Genomic DNA, 19,779 nt, shown 5'->3' on the forward strand with positions numbered 1-19,779 from the left:
AAATCAAATGAAAACAGCCAAGACCTCAAAAAATTGAAGACCTCCACAAGTCTGGTTCATCCTTGGGAGCATTTTCGAAATGCCTGAAGGTATCACATTCATCTGTACAAACAATAGTACGCAAGTATAAACACCATGGGACCACGTGGCCGTCATACCGCTCAGGGAGGAGACGCATTCTGTCTCCTAGAGATGAACGTACTGTAGTGCAAAAAGTGCAAATCAATCCCAGAACAGCAAAGAACCTTGTGAAGATGCTGGAGGAAAAAAGGTACAAAAGTATCTATATCCACAGTAAAACGAGTCCTATATCGACATAATCTGAAAGGCCACTCAGCAAGGAAGAAGCCACTGCTCCAAAACCACCATAAAAATGCCAGACAACGGTTCGAACTGCACATGGGGACAAAGATTGTACTTTTTGGAGAAATGTCCTCCGGTCTGATGAAACAAAAAGAGAACTGTTTGGACATAATGACCATTGTTATGTTTGGAGGAAAAGGGGGGAGGCTTGCAAGCCGAAGAACACATCCCAACCGTGAAGCACGGGGGTGGCAGCATCATGTTGTGGGGTTGCTTTGCTGCAGGAGGGACTGGTGCACTTCACAAAATAGATGGCATCATGAGGCAGGAAAATGATGTGGATATATTCAAGCAGCATCAGTCAGGAAGGTAAAGCTTGGTCACAAATGGGTCTTCCAAATGGACAATGACCCCAAACATACTTCCAAAGTTGGGGCAAAATGGCTTAAGGACAACAAAGTCAAGGTATTGGAGTGGCCATCACAAAGCCCTGACCTCAATCTTATTGAACATTTGTGGGCAAAACTGAAAAAGTGCGTGCAAGCAAGGAGGCCTACAAACCTGACTCAGATACACCAGCTCTGTCAGGAGGAATGGGCCAACATTCACCCAACTTATTGTTGGAAGCTTGTGGAAGGCTACCCGAAATGTTTGACCCAAGTTAAATTTAAAGGCAATGCTACCAAATACTAATTGAGTGTATGTAAACTTCTGACCCACTGGGAATGTGATGAATGAAATAAAAGCTGAAATAAATTATTCTCTACCATTATTCAGACCTTTCACATTCTTAAAATAAAGTAGTGATCCTAACTGACCTAAGACAGGGCATTTTTACTAGGATGACATGTCAGGAATTGTGAAAAACTGTGTTTCATTTAAATATTTGGCTAAGGTGTATGTAACCGTCCGACTTCATCTGTTTTCACCCCGTTTGCTATGAAGCCCCTAAATAAGATCTGGTGCATGCAATTACCTTCAGAAGTCACAATTAGTTAAATAAAGTCCACCTGTGTGCAAGCTAAGTGTCACATGATCTCAGTATATATATATATATATATATACACACATATATATATATATATATATATATACACACCTGTTCTGAAAGGCCCCAGATGTCATGTTCTTCAAAATGAGCGGACCAAGGTGCAGCGTACATAGAGTTTCACATGTTTATTTAAATGAAACTCACCAACAAAAAAAAAACAGCAACCGAAACGTCTGGAGTGCTCACCTGCACTACACAAACACAATATCCCACAAACTAAGGTGGGAAACAAGACTACCTAAGTATGATCCTCAATCAGAGACAACGATAGACAGCTGCCTCTGATTGGGAACCATAACCGGTCAACAAAGAAATAGAAAAACTAAAATAGCCACCCAAATCACACCCTGACCTAACCAAATAGAGAAATAAAAAGGCTCTCTAAGGTCAGGGCATGACACCAGAGTCTGCAACACCACTAAGCAAGGGGCACCATCAAGCAACTAGCAAGTGGCACCATGAAAACCAAGGAGCTCTCCAAACAGGTCAGGGACAAAGTTGTGGAGAAGTACAGATCAGGGTTGGGATTTAAAAAAATATCAGAAACATTGAACATCCCATGGAGCACCATTACATGCATTATTAAAAAATGGAAAGAATATGTCACCATAACAAACCTGCCAAGAGAGGGCCGCCCACCAAAACTCACAGACCAGGTAAGGAGGGCATTCATCAGAGAGGCAACAAATAATCCAAAAATAACCCTGAAGGAGCTGCAAAAGCTCCATGGCGGAGATTGGAGTATCTGTCCATAGGACCACTTTCAGCTGTACACTCCACAGAGCTGGGCTTTATGGAAGAGTGGCCAGAAAAAAAAGCCATTGCTTAAAGAAAAAAATAAGCAAACACATTTGATGTTCGCCAAAAGGCATGTGGGAGACTCCCCAAACATATGGAAGAAGGTACTCTGGTACCTTGGCCATCAAGGAAAACGCTGTCTGGTGAAAACCCAACACCTCTCATCACCCTGATAACCCCATCCCCACAGTGAAGCATGGTGGTGGCAGCATCATGCTGTGGGAATGTTTTTCATTGGCAGGGACTGGGAAACTGGTCAGAATTGAAGGAATGATGAATGGCGCTAAATACAGGGAAATTCTTGAGGGAAACCTGTTTCAGTCTTCCAGAGATTTGAGACTGGGACAGAGGTTCACCTTCCAGCAGGACAATGACCCTAAGCATACTGCTAAAGCAACACTCAAGTGGTTTAAGGGGAAACATTTAAATGTCTTGGAATGGCCTAGTCAAAGCCCAGACCTCAATCCTATTGATAATCTGTGGCATGACTTAAAAATTGCTGTACACCAGCGGAACCAATCCAACCTGAAGGAGCTGGAGCAGTTTTGCCTTGAATAATGGGCAAAAATCCCAGTGGCTAGATATGCCAAGCTTATAGAGACATACCCCAAGAGACTTGCAGCTGTAATTGCTGGAAAATACTTAGGGAGTGAATAGTTACACATTTTTTGTCTTATTTCTTGTTTGTTTCACAATAAAAAATATTTTGCATCTTCAAACATGTAGGCATGTTGTGTAAATCAAATGATACAAACCCCCCCAAAATCTATTTTAATTCCAGGTTGTAAGGCAATAAAATAGGTAAAATGCCAACGGGGGTGAATACTTTCACAAGCCACTGTATAACTGATTCAAGTATTTTTAGCCAGATCCTAATTGGTATGTCGAATTTTAAGTTCCTTTTGATGGCATAGAAGGCCCTTCTTGTCTTGTCGCACAGATTGTTCACAGCTTTGTGGAAGTTACCTGTGGTGCTGATGTATAGGTCGAGGTATGTATAGTTTTTTGTGTGCTCTAGGGAAACAGTGTCTAGATGGAATTTGTATTCGTGGTCCTGGCAATTGGACCTTTATTGGATCACCATTATTGTTGTCTTACTGAGATTTACTGTCAGAGCCCAGGTCTGACAGAATATGTACAGAAGATCTAGGTGCTTCTGTAGGCCCTCCTTGGTTGGGGACAGAAGCACCAGATCATCAGCAAACAGTAGACATTTGACTTAAAATTCTAGTAGGGTGAGGCCGTGTGCTGCAGACTGTTCTAGTTCCCTCGTCAATTCGTTGATATACTGTACCAGTTTAAAGTTTGGACACACCTACTCATTCAAGAGATGTCCTTTTTGTACTATTTTCTACATTGTAGAATGATAGTGAAGACTTCAAAACTGTGAAGTAGTAACCAAAAAAAGTGTTTAAACAAATGTAAATATATTTTATATTTGAGATTGTTCGAAGTAGTCACCCTTTGCCTTGAGGACAACTTTGCACACTTGGCATTCACAGCCAGCTTCATAAGGTATTCACCTGGAATGCATTTCTATTAACAGGTGTGCCTTGTTAAAAGTTAATTTGTGTAATTTATTTCCTTCTTAATGCATTTGAGCCGATCAGTTGTGTTGTGACAAGGTAGAGGTGGTATACAGAAGATAGGCCTATTTGGTAAAAGACCAAGACCATATTATGGCAAGAAGAGCTCAAATAAGCAAAGAGAAACAACAGTCCATCATTACTTTAAAACATGAAGGTCAGTCTATCCGAAAAATTTCAAGAACTTTGAAAGTTTCTTCAAGTGCAGTCACAAAAACCATCAAGCGCTATGATGAAACTGGCTCTTATGAGGACCGCCACAGGAAAGGAAGACCCACAGTTACCTCTGCTGCAGAGGATAAGTTCATTAGAGTTACCAGCCTCAGAAATTGCATCCCAAATAAATGCTTCACAGAGTTGAAGTAACAGACACATCTCAACATTAACTGTTCAGAAGATACTGCGTGAATCAGGCCTTCATGGACGAATTGCTGCAAAGAAACCACTACAAAGGACACCAATAATAAGAAGAGACTTGCTTGGGCCAAGAAACACGAGCAATGGACATTAGGCCGGTGGATATCTGTCCTTTGGTCTGATGAGACCAAATTTTAGATTTTTTGTTCCAACTGCCGTGTCTTTGTGAGACGCACAGTAGGTGAACAGATGATCTCAGCATGTGTAATTCTTACCCTGAGGCATGTAGGAGGAGGTGTGATGATGTGGGGGTGCTTTGCTGGTGACACTCTCTGTGATTTATTTCAATATCAAGGCACACTTAACCAGCATGTCTACCACAGCATTCTTAAGCAATACACCATCCCATCTGGTTTGCGCTTAGTGGGACTATCATTTGTTTTTCAACAGGACAATGACCCAACATATATCAAGGCTGTGTAAGGGCTATTTGGCCTCCACAATCTGCCGACCTTAACCCAATTGAGATGGTTTGGGATGAGTTGGACAGCAGAGTGAAGGAAAAGTATCCAACAAGTGCTCAGTATATGTGGGAACTCCTTCAAAGCTGTCATCAAGGCAAAGTGTGGCTATTTTGAAGAATCTAAAATATATTTTGATTTGTTTAACACTTTTTTGGTTACTACATGATTCCATATGTGTTATTTCATAGTTTATTATTCTACAATGTAGAAAATAGAAGAAAAAAAATAGAAAAAAACTTAAATGAGTAGGTGTGTTCAAACTTTTGACTGGTACTGTATATGTTGAAGAGGGTGGGTCTTAAGCTGCATCCCTGTCTCACCCACCGGCCCTGTGGAAAGAAATGTGTGTGTTTTTTGACAGTTTTAACAACACACTTGTTGTTTGTGTATATGGATTTTGTAATGTTGTATGTTTTCCAATTTGACATTTGCTCAGTATATTGTTTTCACTGAGGAAATGTAAGAGTCTGGTGTTAATTATAATGCAGAGGATTTTCCCAAGGTTGCTGTTGACGCATATCCCACGGTAATTATTGGGGTCAAATTTGTCTCCACTTTTGTGGATTGGGGTGATCTTTCCTTGGTTCCAAATATTGGGGAAGATGCCAGAGCTGATGATGTTAAAGATTTTAAGTATAGCCAATTGGAATTTGTGGTCTGAATATTTTATCATTTCATTTCAGATATCAACCCCATAGGCCTTTTTGGGTCTGAGGGATTGTATTTTGTCCTGTAGTTCATTAAATATAATTGGAGAATCCAGGGGGTTCTGATAGTCTTTAATAGTTGATTCTAAGATTTGTATTTGATCGTTTATATGTTTTTGCTGTTTGTTCTCTGTTATAGAGCCCAAATGATTGACATCTAACTCTTTGTGTTGTTGTTTATTATTTTAGTGGTTCACCATTGTGAAGGCCTATGCTCAGGTTTTCTGGGTCTCTGTGTTTTTGGTTGAATAGGTTTCTCAATTTATTTCTTAGGTTTTTGCATTCTTCATCAAACAATTTATCATTGTTGTTAATATTCTTAGGTTCTCTGCTTGAAATGTTTTGATTTGATAGGGAAGCTGAGAGGTCAAATATACTGAGAGGTGTTATACTGCCATGTTTGCACCTTCACTATTACAGTGAAACCTTTAGTCCAGGAAATTGTCTAGAAGGGATTGAATTTGTTGTTGCAACTTTTTGTTGTCGTTGTAGATTTCCACACTAATTTTCTTCCACCCATTGCATTTCTTAATATTATTCAGTTCCTTCGGATTTGATGCCTCATGATTGAGCATCGCTCTCTGTTCAGGTGGAGTGCGATTTTGCTGTGATCTGATAGGGGTGTCAGTGGACTGACTGTGAACGCTCTAATAGGCTCTGGGTTGAGGTCAGTGATAAAGTAGTCTGCAGTATTACTGCCAAGAGATGAGCTATATGTGTACCTACTGTAAGAGTCCTCTCGAATCCTACCATTGACTATGTACATACCCAGCGTCCGACAGAGCCGCAGGAGTTGTCACCCGTTTTTGTTTGTTATGTTGTTGTAGTTGTGTCTAGGGGGGCAAATGGGGTCTCTCTCACATATACACACACAAACACACACGCAAACAAACATGTTTCTAAACTTACAACAAATCTGTGTCGTCGAAGTCTTCATCCTTTCTTCTCCATAGATCCCATAAGCACCACAGTATGAGGCCCGAGCAGAATAAAAACACAACGGTCTTGATAAGGATGGCCACATCAAGACCCAGGAATAGAGGCCGAGAAGAGACATTCAACCCGTTGCTGAAATCATTATTTGCGTTAGCAAACATATTGGCGATGGAAACCATCATCTAGCTAGCTTACTACATTTTGTGTTCAGAATTTTCCCCGTTAATGGTGCGTTTAGAAAATCCGTCAAGAACCTACATTGGAGCGGTCTAAGCGTCATAAACGATTGCGTATTGCGTTCTTATTTATGACACAGTAGACACATAACTATTTCAAGCAAAGTCAAAGACAACTATACACAGTAATAAAATGCATGCATTTGCTTTTAATCGACTTATTTACTTGAATGTCTATCATGAAAAAAAGTGTTTGTTCCTTATAGTCTAATTAACCCTCCTATTGTGTTCGTTTCGTGTTAATTAATGTGTTCCCGCTCCAAAATTATTATAGTTTATAGCTGATTATAAATCCATAACAATCCATATATTATCACCTAATGTTGTGTTAAATCTTTTTTATCAACTTAAGTTCTTGTGAACATTATACGTTTTGAACTTCTTTTTGATATTTATGGCCTGTAGGCCTCATTGACCTGAGCTCATACAACTCGTTTTTTAGTAAAAAAAAAAGCATAATATATGGATTATTTTGACTATAACAAATACTCAGATGAAACATATTGTGCTATTTATTCCAGACTACTTCCTCTAATGCATCTTCATTGTCAGTGTCCTGGCCTCTCTCCTCCTCACCAGTGTCATGATCAAAGATATGATATAGAGCCTCACAAGAGCCTTCTCGTGGGGGTTGCCATGGAAGCCAAGAAGGAGAGTGAGGTGTGTGTGTGTGTGTGTGTGTGTGTGTGTGTGTGTGTGTGCTCAAACACACATGCATGTGGGGGTCTGGGAGAGGAAGTGTGTCCATCTGATGAATGGGCATGTGCCTGAACTCAATTTTATACACTAATTGTAGTCTCACCTATTAATTTCTAATGACTGGTCATTTTTGACCGGGAACACCATTTGTGTACAAAAGTCAAATAAAACACCCCACATCTTATGAAACTCATCTACATGTATTTTGTGTGTTCAGATGCCCTGTGTGGACAAATTCATGGAACCTTATGACAATCAGATTAAATGAACTACATTTTTCAGAGAAAACTTAAATCGGTCCATTTCGACGGGAACACAGCAGGAGGGTTATTAGCCTAAGCATAGCACTGATAATAGAAAAACGCTATAAAAGTTTCATACATTCTAATTTATTGTTATTAGGTCTACATAGCCCAACAATTTGCATGATTGATTGGTTTAATTGATCAGCTGTGCGCAACAGGTGAAGAACATGTATAAAAGGACAGAGCTGGCCTCGTATGCGAGTCGGTGATTTTGAGGTTCAGCTCAGGAAGGTATGGTTGGGTTACTGCGTGCATGCCCATTATGTCGGTTTTTTTTTTTTTTTTTTTTAAAGCGGGGATGTTATTTGTTTACGGTTCTATTGATTTTATAGACTCATATCCTTAATTGGCGTCGTATTAGGTTAAAACGCATTTTGCCAAAATTCTGAGTACAATTTTGGCAACAAAATTGAATAATCAGACAAGTAAATGGGTGTATTTTGTGATGGAGGTGTGTGTATCAATTTGAAATTTTGTTTGAAACAGATGTTACCACATTCAATCTCAAATCAGTGCAATTCTGGTAAACACATTTTTCGTTCTCTTATAGCTCTACATGTTTGATTAGGACGAGTGCAGTTTCTCATCAAGATGTCAGCTGTTCTGATTACCATATAAGGACTGAAAAAAACAACTGTGAAATAAACTTTTGTCTGGTTTCTTTAATCGTGAACACCGATCGAGTCACAGCTATTATGCTATAGAATGCTGCGTTTACAAAGGCAGCCCCCCCCCCCACCCCACAGACACACACACAGTCTTTTGACAAATCACATCAGTTTCTTTCAGATCTGATTGGTCAATAGACCAATTAGTGAAGAAAAAAACAGCATCTGGCTCCCTGTGTAAACGCCAGAAGGAAAACTGAACACATTGGGCTACCTTGGACCTGACTACTGTGCCTCAACTCATTGTACACACTGACAGACTTCCAAGACCAATCTAATGGGTGCTACCACTTTTTGCAGAAGCGTGAGGTAGCTAGTATTGCTGTTACCTGTCCGCAAGGCTTAGATATCAGGGTGAGCTGTTAATGTTCAGTCACTTTCGTAAGTTCTTAGTTACGTTTATACAATGAGATGGCAAATTAACACAATTTCAAGGTGAAAATGAACGCAAGTATGCCGTGGGTAGCTTTCTTACACCCATGTGCTCATTGCCTTGGCCTGAATTTCCACAGGCAAGTACTTGGTGTTCTCATATTCGTCTATATGTGCGACTTGGGCTTCTCGCGATAGCTTTTTTTGCCATCCAACATGGCGTCGTAGGGATGCTGTATTGTTTTACATGTACCTAGCTATGTGACAAGTGGATTCCTCTCGATTTATTACAACTAAAAAACGAACTACACCAAATTGTCAGTCTCGATTCTGCGGGTATGAGAGGTCTAGGAAGACTATGCTGAGATCCACCGGTTTCTTCCGTGGAATTGACTGCCCGTTTTACACGGATAGCTGCAATGGGATAAGCGGCAAATATGGGTGCAACAGACCATACTGCCACTTCAGACACAGCAAACATAGACGTGCGTCTTATGGCTCAAATGACACTAGAACATCAAAAGAACTTTACTCCAAACAAAAGGGTGATTTGCATTTATTTTGTATTCTTCTAACTTAACTAGGTTAGCTAGCTATCCAGTGTTTGTCGCAGTGGCTGCATAACATTAGCTACAGTGTTTAGCTAAATATTTTAACCATTGTGAAATATAAAAAATATATTTCGCCTTACTGAGGGGTTGATAACATCACATATTGTACATTAAATAAATCCTCAATCGGCTATACTGTGTAATTCGTTATGGCTGCATTAGCTAACTAGCTAGCTAGTACATGTTAGCTAGTAAAGTCAGAGTGAGGTAAGGGGTGTCCTTATCTTAACCCGTAGAACTCAATGGTTCTTCGTGTTGTGACAAGTCAGGTTTGTTGACAATGGCATTTGAAACCTTATTTCGATGCAAGGTAGGGACATAATATAACATTCAACTGAATTGTTTGAGTACCTTAAAAATGTGGATTATGTTTACCATAGAACATGCTTGACAATTTGCTAATCCTAATTGGTATCTAATGGCTTCCTTCAGAGCAAGGTGGCTATGACCCATTCAACCCAGAGGTAGTAAGACCAGAGGAGCAACAGAATGGGGAGCCTGCTGCTGCAACAGTGGACATGGGTGCCCTCGAGCTTGAGTTGGTCAATCGTGCCATCGAGGCGGTACGCAGTGAGGTGGAGCGGGAAAAGAAGAAGCTCTCCCAAATCGGGGACCTGGAATATGACCCTTCTGCCAGTTCTCCTAAAGTGTTGCTGAAACCACTCTCACAAACTGGAGACCAGAAATATGACCCTACTGCCAGTTCCCCCAAGCTGGTGCCAAAACCACCATCACGATTTGGGGACCAGGAATATGATCCTACTGCCAGTTCCCCCAAAGTGATGGCTAACTGGCCAAAACCACAAGCCGTGGCATCCCACTTGGCGTATGACCCAGGCAGTTATCAGATGACTACAACAGCTGATTATAATCCCACCCCTCGCTCCAGTAAGTACACCTTGGACTCTGACAGCAAGGACAACCATGCCAGCTCCATGGAATATGTGCCCACCTCGGTTACCAAAACAGCTTTGAAGAAGCCTGCTCCTCGAACACGATCTCCTCATCTACCCTCTCCCCCTACTAGTCCTAAGTACTCCAATAATGCGGCCTTCTCCAAGAACAAGTACACAGTGGATAATTCTAAACCATCCACAGACATGGAATATGACCCTCTCTCCAACTATTCAGCTAAAATTGCTGTCAAGGATAAGAAAGACCAGAGGACAGGTGCTTCTAAGGGAGAAGTGAAAAAAAGACCTCACCTGTCAGGGACAGAAAAGCTGTCAACGGATGAGGAATATGTGCCAACCACTAAGAAGCCTCGACAGGTGATACCAGACCCACTGAAGTACACTGTCAGTTTCTCTGAGTCTGATGAGGAGAGCTCTGGGACAGAGTATCGACCCACCTCTCTCAGCCGTCTGCAGAGGAGGAAGAGTAGCAGTGGGTCAGTGGAGGAAACCTCTGGTCCAGGGAAAGGAGAGAGGACTGAAAGAACTCTAGGTGGGCTGAAACAACAGAGGAGTCGGGAGGCTAAAGAGCAGGAAGACTCGGAGAACCAGCAAGTAGCAAGGCAAAAAGTCAAACCAGAAACTGAAAAAGTGCCAGGTAAAACCAGCCACACGAAGATCATCAAAGTAGAGAAGGTGCATAAATCTGAAAAGGAGTCCAGTAAAAAGAGTGGTAGTAGTAAAGAAAAAGGAGCAGGGGACGGTAAGAAAATAAGTGATTCAAAGACATCAAGCCACGAAACTGCAAAGAAGGACAGCAAGAATCAGGGAAAGAAAGAAGAGGAGAAAAGCAAGATAAAGGATAAATCCATAGACAAAGGCAAGGAGGGACAGGAAGAAAAGAGAAGTGATGGAAAGAGTAAGCTAAGGACAGACAAAGTAAAAGGGGCGTCAAGCAAGAGTGAGAGAGAAAAGGGGGGTGGGGATAGTAAAAAACTGAAGACTTCAGACAAGGAAAAGGACTCTTCAAAGTTTAAAGAACACAAGAATGGTAAACATGACAGCAGTGGAAGAGAAAGGGGCTTCAATAAAGTTAGCAAAGGGAGTTCTAACAGCAGTAAAGACAAGGTGAAGAAAAACAGCAGAAGCTTCTTGGATGGCAAAACAGGAAAGGTGAAACAAAGATCTCTGAGTCACGTAGATCTGTTTGGGGATGAGAGTGCAGAGGAGAAACGCGAGGAGGATGACGAGGAGGAAAAAATTGTGAGGAAGTCAGCTGCTGCTTTCAAGAGGGGGCATTTGAATAAGAGGAATGCCTCAGAGCTCACCCCCTCATCCTCAGAGGATGATGACGTTGGTCCAGAGGATGACAGAGGCTATGATGACATGGATGGTGGTGGGGTGGACTACTCCGGTCTGCAGATGGACATGGACTTTGACCTGGATGAAGACCCAATGGAGGAGTGCTTACGGATCTTCAATGAATCCAAGGATGTGAAGACAGAGGACAAGGGAAGGCAAGCCAAGGTACCCATAGATTGCCATTTCCCTTCATTACAAGTTGTATTGTACAATATTTCCTTATGTTAGCATTCACTGCAGTGTATCCTGTTCATACAGGTCAGTAAAAATGTGTGTACCTCATTTTAGAATGGCACTGAATGTAATGTTTTTTTTCCAACATTCTGTTCATTAACTATTGTGTGAAATGTAAATCTGCTCAGTTTTTCCTCTCTTTTTCCCAGCCCTCTAAAGATTCTGATGATGAGGATGCCACAGACAGCAATCAAACTACTCTCTTTCCTGGGCAGAAGAAGAGGGTTTCACATTTCTCCGCCAAAGGAAGTGTGAGTTTGTTCTCTGGTATTTACCCACATCTCTATGGTAACCACCGTAGCAAAAAGCCTTTCATTGAATAAAACTGGATTCTGTGTTTCAGACTGAGGCAACACCAAAGCCTCCATCGTACAGGAGACTGACTGCCCAGGAGATCTGTTACCAGCGCATGCAGATTGCCCAGCAGCAGGCCTCTCAGCTTGCAGCAGCCGTGAAGACTGCCTCTACACCCAGACCCAGGCCAAGCCTCAGCCCCTTCCCTGGGGAGAGGAAGAGAGTAGCCCACCGCCCCACCCCCTTACCATCCTCCTCCAAGTCTGGTACGAATGCTTGGCCTATGGCTGTTCTATCTTTCACCCCATATATGGTCATGTCATCTAACACAGGTTTTCCCAAACTCAGTTCTGCCCCCCCTGCCTGATTCAAGTAATCAAAGCTTGATGATGAGTTGGTTATTTGAATCAGCTTTGTTGTGCTAGGGCAAAAACCAAAACGTGCACACGGGCCCCAGGACCGAGTTTGGGAAACCCTGATCTAACACGGAGTTTGTATGCATTACGACAGCCCAAAAATATGAGACCAGAAAAGTGTCATTTAAGGAATGTGTTGTTGAGAATCCTTTCTTTATCTGACTACAGGTGTTGTCGAGGCAAAGCTAGCAGGCAGCAGAGTGTTGTCGCCCACCAGGACTCTCCCAGGTGGTGTCTCTGTGAAGGCCCAGACATCAGCCGGCATCTTGTCAAAGACCACCACCACTATTGCACAGAAGAGGGTGGCACACACTCCCACAATGAAGGTAACGCCAGGAATTTATAGTATGTCAGAACATTATCATGAAAACATGACATTTGTGTCTATTTAGTTGAAATTATTTGTATGTTCTTCTCAGAGCTCTGCAATGAAGCGCCCAGTGATTCCCACTGAGTTTGGAGCCAAAGTGCCCACCAACGTCCGCCAGCGATACCTCAACAACTTTATAGATGAGTGTATGAAGTTCTGCCCCTCTGAAGACTTGGCCTTCCAAATGGTATGTGAGACCACACAGGGTTGAACTGATTTATCATTAAATCTATCCATGTCTACTGTTAAGTATGTGTGCTCATGGCACTGCTAGTGGTATCCCATTTTAGAAAAGGGTGGATGAGTTATGTTTGTGAAATATTTGATGTGAGTTGAAGTTCTAACAGTGGACTGTGTCTCTAGGCCCTGGAGGAAGAGAAGGTGGTGTATGACCGGAGCAGCAGTAAGAACATCTACCTCAACGTGGCAGTCAACACACTGAAGAAGCTACGCAGCAAGAGCAGCTCCCCCACCTCACCCGTTGCCAGTATGTCACTGACACATACATTAACTATGTAGGAATTACAAACAGATGGCGTTTGGTGTAGTTGCAGCGCTTCTGTAAGTCGTTGCCCTTTTGCACAGATCTAGGATAAAATCTCCCTCCAAAAATGGCAACCTTTACCGTTAGGTGAAAAGAACCAAACTAACATAGATCAGAGTCTAATCAGCCTGCTTGTCTTCTTTCAGGGAGCCCTGCAGTGGTGGGGAACAGGAAGGCCCAGTCCCATGAGGAAGTGCTGGGGGGACGCCTCGCTGCCAAGACCAGCTTCACCATCAACAGGACTGGCAAGCAACAGGAGGAGAAACTCAGTGGTGAGTAGCTAGTCCTCCTCTGGTTGGAGCTGGTATTACAGGCAGTAGATGTTTGATTAGGCAGGAAGGGCTTTGTATTTTAGCTATGTGTTGTCTGCACGGCTGCAGGTGTCAGGCTGTACAGGAAGCTGAGGGACTATCTGATGACGGAGGAGCAGCTGCAGGAGCATGGATACCCCAGGCCACACCCTGAGCGCTCAGGTCGAGCCGTGGTCCACAACGTCCCGGAAAAGAAGAATGTTGACCGTAAGTCTCTACAAAGCACTCTAAACACCCTCCTCAGTCTGGTTGGATCAAATCCTTCTCTGCCAGACTAACAGATTTTTTGATTTGTTCAAAGCTTTTGCCAAGGTGTGCTGTCGATGTGGGGCCGAGTATAAGATCAACGCCAACGGCAACTGTGTTCGCAAGGAGGAGTGTAATCATCACTGGGGCCGTCTGCGCAGACATAAAGGTAGGTCTGTCTGTGTGTATACAGTGAGTTTCAAAAGTATTTGGACACTAGCTAGGTTTCCATCCAATTTCCAACAGATTTTCATGCAAATATTCTAAAATCTGCATAAAACAATATGTGCATTTTCCCACCAGAGATGTTTCGAGAAAACAGACTTTTTGCGGATAAAAGGCTGTGCGTGACGACGTAGTGCACATAAAAATACACTATATATACAAAAGTAAGTGGACTCCCCTTCAAATGAGTGGATTTGGCTATTTCAGCCACACCCGTTGCTGACAGGTGTGCACAAAGCGAGGTCCATACAGAAATGGTTTGTCGATCGTTGTGGAAGAACTTGACTGGCCTGCACAGAGACATGACCTCAACCCCATCGAACACCTTTGCGATGAATTGGAACACCGACTGTGAGCCAGGCCTAATCACCCAACATCAGTGCTCGACCTCACTAACGCTCTTGCGGCTGAATGGAAGCAAGTCCCCGCAGCAATGTTCCAACATCTAGTGGAAAACAGCAGAGGGGGGACCAACTCCATATTAATGCCCATGATTTTGGAATGAGATGTTCGACGAGCACTTGTCCACATACTTTTGGTAATGTAGTGTAACTTTTCCCGTTAAATTCCCATATACCAAATGAAAGTTAAATGGGTTTTCATCGCATTTTCAACTTTACTGATGGTCTTGTCAAAAATAAACTGTTGCATTATATAGCAAATGTACCCACTCAGATAGTGCGGGTAGGCTACCTACATTATGAGATTATTATGGATGAGAGAGATATTATTTGTATTTGTCAAACGGCAGCCAAGCATCGATGATCATGTCACCAGAATAAGACCCTTGATATTAATTGGAACTGAGCATCAAGCTCATCACCGTGCACTTTCACCATACTGTGAAGTTCATCATAACTTATTTCATCTGTAACAAACTGCATGCTTTCCCGATGAGTCGTAGTGGGAGGACCACACAACATGTCATAGCGTGACTTTGATATCATGGTTATTATTTCAATATTTGCGAATAAAGGCGTTTCCACCTCACAGTTAATTTTACAGACCCCAAAAGATCCCACCATATCGAATGAACAAATTGTGGTAATTGATACATTTTTTATGACATTTCATGTTTCCATCAGCACGATTGTAACTTTTTTTAATGCGTCAGGTAATTCATCCGCATGAAATAGTTGGGTGGAAATGTGGTTAGTGGCAATTTGGGGGTTTTGACTCTGTACTTCAGCACTTTGAAATGATACAATGACTGGGGTTAAAGTGCAGATTTAATTTGAGGGTATTGTCATCCATATCGGGTGAACTGTTTAGAAATTACAGCACTTTTTGTGCATATTCTCCCCATTTTAGGGGACCAAAAGTATTGGGACAAATTCACTTATGTGTAATAAAGTAGTCACAAGTTTAGTATTTGCTCCCATATTCCTAGCACTCAATGATTACATCAAGCTTGTGACTTGTTTTGGTTGTGTTTCAGATTATTTTGTGCCCAGTAGAAATGAATGGTAAATAATATATTGTGTCATCTTGGAGTCACTTTTATTGTATATAAGAATAGAATATGTTTCTAAACATTTCTAGATTCATATGGATGCTACCATGATTACAGATAACCCTGAATGAATAATGATGAGTGAGAAAGTTAGACGCACAAATATCATATCCCCCCCAAAAATGCTAACCTCCCCTGTTTATTCTATTATATTCTTATTTACAATAAAAGTGACACCAAAATGACACATTATTTAACATTCATTTCTATTGGGCACAAATATATCTGTAACACAACCAAAACAAACTTAAATGGGGGGACTATGTACAAAAAGTGGGGTTCACCTGATATGGATAAAAATACCCTCAAATTAAAGCTGACGTTCTGCGCTAACATCATAGTTATTATATCATTTCTAATCCAAAGTGCTGGAGTACAGAGCCAGAACAACTTAAATGGTGTCACTATCCCAATACTTTTGGAGCTTACTGTATTTGTCTATGAACTTTTGCAGTGATTGAATTTGTGCATGTTGTAAAATGAATGTTAGGATTTGAATGTAGTGTCATATTTTGAGTTGGACTAGCAAGAGCTTCTGTGTGTCTGTGGTAACAGTGTCGGGAGGCTGGGAGACCAACTACAGCTGCTGCTCAGGGACTGTGGGCTCTCCTGGCTGCTCTGTGTCTAAGGTAACACACCTAACAGTTCTGCTGTGTGATCAGTAATAATGTCAATACTGAGTTTGAACTGAGAAACAATGGGAACACAAGGGGGCAGTGGTGTCCAAGGCACGTCGTGACTGGTTCTTATTGCGCTTGATGACTTCCATTCAAAGCAGAATACTTTCTCTGTTTGTGTTACATTTTAAGAATCAACTAATACCTGCCATTTGATTTTTCACCTTGAATCCTGTCTGTCCACAGCAACACGTTCAGGACGGACGCAAAGAATCATTGGACGGCTATGTTCAGACCTTTGAGAAACAGCTGCCCCCAGACGGCAACGGTGGAGTCTACGCCCTGGACTGTGAGATGGTGAGCTTGCTGCTGCACTGCTTTTCTTTGGGCACAATTAGCTGTATGAGTGCTGAGAGGGCATCTTAATACCTTTTATAATGTGTCGTCTTTGTCGCTCTCTTTCTCCTTGGTAATAGTGTTACACAAAGCAAGGTCTGGAGCTGACCAGGGTGACTGTTATCAACTCTGAGCTGAAAGTCATCTATGACACATTTGTCAAACCCGAAAGCAAAGTGGTTGACTACAACACACGGTAAGGAATCGAGAATAACAGTTTTCAATCTTGAGTGTGGAGATTTACAATATCTAGCATATGCGCGTACACACACTAGGACAAATATACAAGTTTTCATCATGGTTTGCGCAGGTTTTCGGGTGTAACAGAGGAGGACCTGGAGAATGCGACCATCACCCTGAGAGACGTGCAGGCTGTGATCCTCAACATGTTCAGCACTGAGTCCATCCTCATAGGACACAGCCTGGAGAGTGACCTCTTTGCCCTCAAGGTACACACACACATACTCCCCTAATCTGATTGCCCTCTGGGCATTACGTGTGTGTGTTTTACTATACTATTCGTGTGAGTTCCAGAAGTCCTCACACGAATAGAAAACCAACAAAAATTCAGAGAAGTTTGGACATTTTGACAGTTCTCAGTTGTAGAAAGGCTATTTCCTGAGAGGCGTCACTACAGACCCGGGTTCGATCCCGGACTGTGTCACAACCGGCTGTGGCCGGGAGTCCCATAGGGCGGCGCTGAATTGGCCCAGCATCGTCCTGGTTACGGGAGGGGTTGGCTGGTGGTGCTTTACTTGGAGGGCCGGGCGCCTGCAGGCTGACTTCGGTCGTCAGGTGAACAGTGTTTCCTCCGACACATTGGTGCGGCTGGCTTCCGGGTTAAGCGGGCGAGTGTTAAGTGTTGTTTGGCGGGTCATGTTTCGGAGGACGCATGACTCGTCTCCCGAGCCCATTGGAGAGTTGCAGTGATGAGACAAGATCGCAATTGGATATCACGAAATTGGGGAGAAAAGGGGTAGAATACAAAAAATGGCTGTTTAGGGATTGTTTAATCAATCCTCACAACTATAGTACGACGTAGGTAGGTGTGTCTGTGTAATGGCCCTCACTCTGTATCTCATGCTGTCTTTGTAGGTCATACACAGCACTGTAGTGGACACAGCCATTGTGTTCCCCCATCGCCTGGGCTTGCCATACAAGAGGGCCCTGAGGAACCTCATGGCAGACCACCTCAAACGCATCATACAGGACAGCGGTGAGCAGCTAAACCCTCATTACACTGTTTATTGTTCCTCTGTATGATATACATTGGTCACATGTCACTAGTAGGCCATTTCCCTCTGGTTTCAGTTGAAGGTCATGACTCCAGTGAGGACGCCTGCGCCTGCATGGAGCTCATGATATGGAAGATCCGAGAAGACGCCAAGGTGAAGAGATGACTTCTGCTCCCCTCTAACCAGACCGCTGTAGAGAGACAGACAGGGAGGGGGAGAGAAGGGGAGCTGAGGGCCCTGGAGAGAACTGTCTGTCGGAGAGGCCAACAGCACAGCACTTGAGTTATACTGTGGTGGGACCTTGGCAGTGACAGGGAGCAAGATGCTGAGAATGGGCTCCTCTAAAGAGATCTACAGGGATGGCCATGTCACTGTGTTGCCTGGTCAGGTAGGCCATAGTGGACAGGTGCTGCTGGAGTACATTGTTGGAGTGCCAGCAGAGCCAGAGCCCTCGATAGAGTGAGTTGGTAAAAGGCAGAAATCAACAGTGTTTTCATTTACTGTTCCTGTTTTATTTAGAAAATCCATGATCATGATTGTCACCAGTTTTTGTTGGTATGTATTCTTCTCCTCTGGCGATCTAACTCTGAAAGACTGGGTGGGTTCTTGTTCACATTGTTATTGTTATGTGAATAAGGATAAAATTCTATTGCTGCTGAGCTGCATCCTTGGCCCAACTTGCACTATAGAAATGCTCTCTTCTCCTATTGGGCTAAAGTACCTCATCTGTGTTGAATGAATACAGTACTGAAGACTTGGTACTGAAGAACTTGCTACATCGTTGTCTAAACATGGTTATTCTCAGACATGGAACGGTGCCACCACACATGCACTTGGTGTTGGGGTTTGCACTTAGTTTGTACCACATCTGTGCTGTTAGATGAAATGTGGTCGATCTCTTAGTATTTTGTCGGCTCTCAAACTTGATTAATCATGACAGTCAGACCCCAAAACAGAAATATTTATGTGTCTAAAATTGTCCTGGTATGGTTGATTAGAGATATTGTGTTGAATAGCTTGACCATCAAATCTCACTATCTTTGTGTCCTGTGCACTGCATGAAAGTGAACTTGGGCTATTTTTATAGCCACACAGATAGAACCTATTACTCCCAGGGTATGTAGAAAACTATGTCCACATTATGCAACAATTAGTTATTCAATGCAGACAGATATCAAATTGTTTATAGCTAAAGGCTATAATTTTGTGTTAAACATGGTATAACATATGAGGGTAAAAACTGGTGCTGTAAATATGCTGTAAGTTGTTTCCTTTTGTATTTTTTTTGTTTTGTTTATTATTTTCTATTAAAAAGATTGAAAAGATCTGGTTTATGTAATTTATTTTTGCTGCCAATGTTAGTGTAATAAACATTGTGTATAGTTGCCCAAATGTAGGTGGTTTACTTAAATATTAGTGCCTATCCTGCCTATCCTGTGCATATACAGTGCCTTCAGAAAATATTTGCACCCCTTGACTTTTCCCACGTTTTGTTGTGTTAGAGTGGGGTTAAAATTGATTTAATTGTAAAACATTTTGTCAACAATCTACACAAAATACTCTGTCAAAGTGGAAGAAAAATTCTAACCATTTGTAAAAAATAAAAATAAAAAACAATTGAACTCTATCTTGATTAGATAAGTATTCAACCTCCTGAGTTTAGAATCACCTTTGGCAGCGAGTCTTTCTGGGTATGTTTCTAAGAGCTTTGCACACCTGGATTGTACAATATTTGCACATTATTTTTTATATTATTCAAGCTCAAGGTTGTTGATCATTGCTAGACAGCAATTTTCAAGTCTTGTCATAGATTTTCAAACAGAGTTAAGTCAAAACTGTAACTAGGCCACCCAGGAACATTCAATGTCCTCTTGGTAAGCAATTCCAGTGTACAGTTGAAGTTGGAAGTTTACATACACTTAGGTTGGAGTCATTAAAACTCGTTTTTCAACCACTCCACAATTTTTTTG

At 42.2% G+C, this 19,779-nt stretch overlaps 1 protein-coding gene across 1 annotated transcript; it reads left to right on the plus strand.

Moving 5' to 3' along the window:
* Positions 1-7,800: 7,800 nt before the first annotated feature.
* Positions 7,801-19,132, plus strand: rexo1 (REX1, RNA exonuclease 1 homolog). The gene is made up of 16 exons (XM_021603967.2): positions 7,801-9,087; positions 9,586-11,573; positions 11,792-11,893; positions 11,986-12,202; positions 12,521-12,678; positions 12,772-12,909; positions 13,086-13,209; positions 13,413-13,538; positions 13,647-13,784; positions 13,879-13,992; positions 16,117-16,190; positions 16,425-16,535; positions 16,655-16,770; positions 16,885-17,023; positions 17,670-17,790; positions 17,886-19,132. Exons 1-16 carry the CDS (start codon positions 8,901-8,903, stop codon positions 17,972-17,974), a joined length of 3,942 nt encoding a protein of 1,313 aa, XP_021459642.2. The 5' UTR covers positions 7,801-8,900; the 3' UTR covers positions 17,975-19,132.
* Positions 19,133-19,779: the final 647 nt, after the last annotated feature.

This window comes from Oncorhynchus mykiss, chromosome 5, assembly GCF_013265735.2.
Source record: "Oncorhynchus mykiss isolate Arlee chromosome 5, USDA_OmykA_1.1, whole genome shotgun sequence".
In the NCBI taxonomy this organism is placed as follows: Eukaryota; Metazoa; Chordata; class Actinopteri; order Salmoniformes; family Salmonidae; genus Oncorhynchus; species Oncorhynchus mykiss.

What these genes read in the sequence shown, in the direction of transcription:
- rexo1 (XM_021603967.2), top strand. Translation starts at nt 8,901, where the DNA reads ATGCTGAGATCCACCGGTTTCTTCCGTGGAATTGACTGCCCGTTTTAC. An exon ending in ATTTCTCCGCCAAAGGAAGT is followed by an intron (nt 11,894 to 11,985) that starts GTGAGTTTGTTC and finishes TCTGTGTTTCAG; the next exon opens with ACTGAGGCAACACCAAAGCC. An exon ending in CACACACTCCCACAATGAAG is followed by an intron (nt 12,679 to 12,771) that starts GTAACGCCAGGA and finishes TGTTCTTCTCAG; the next exon opens with AGCTCTGCAATGAAGCGCCC.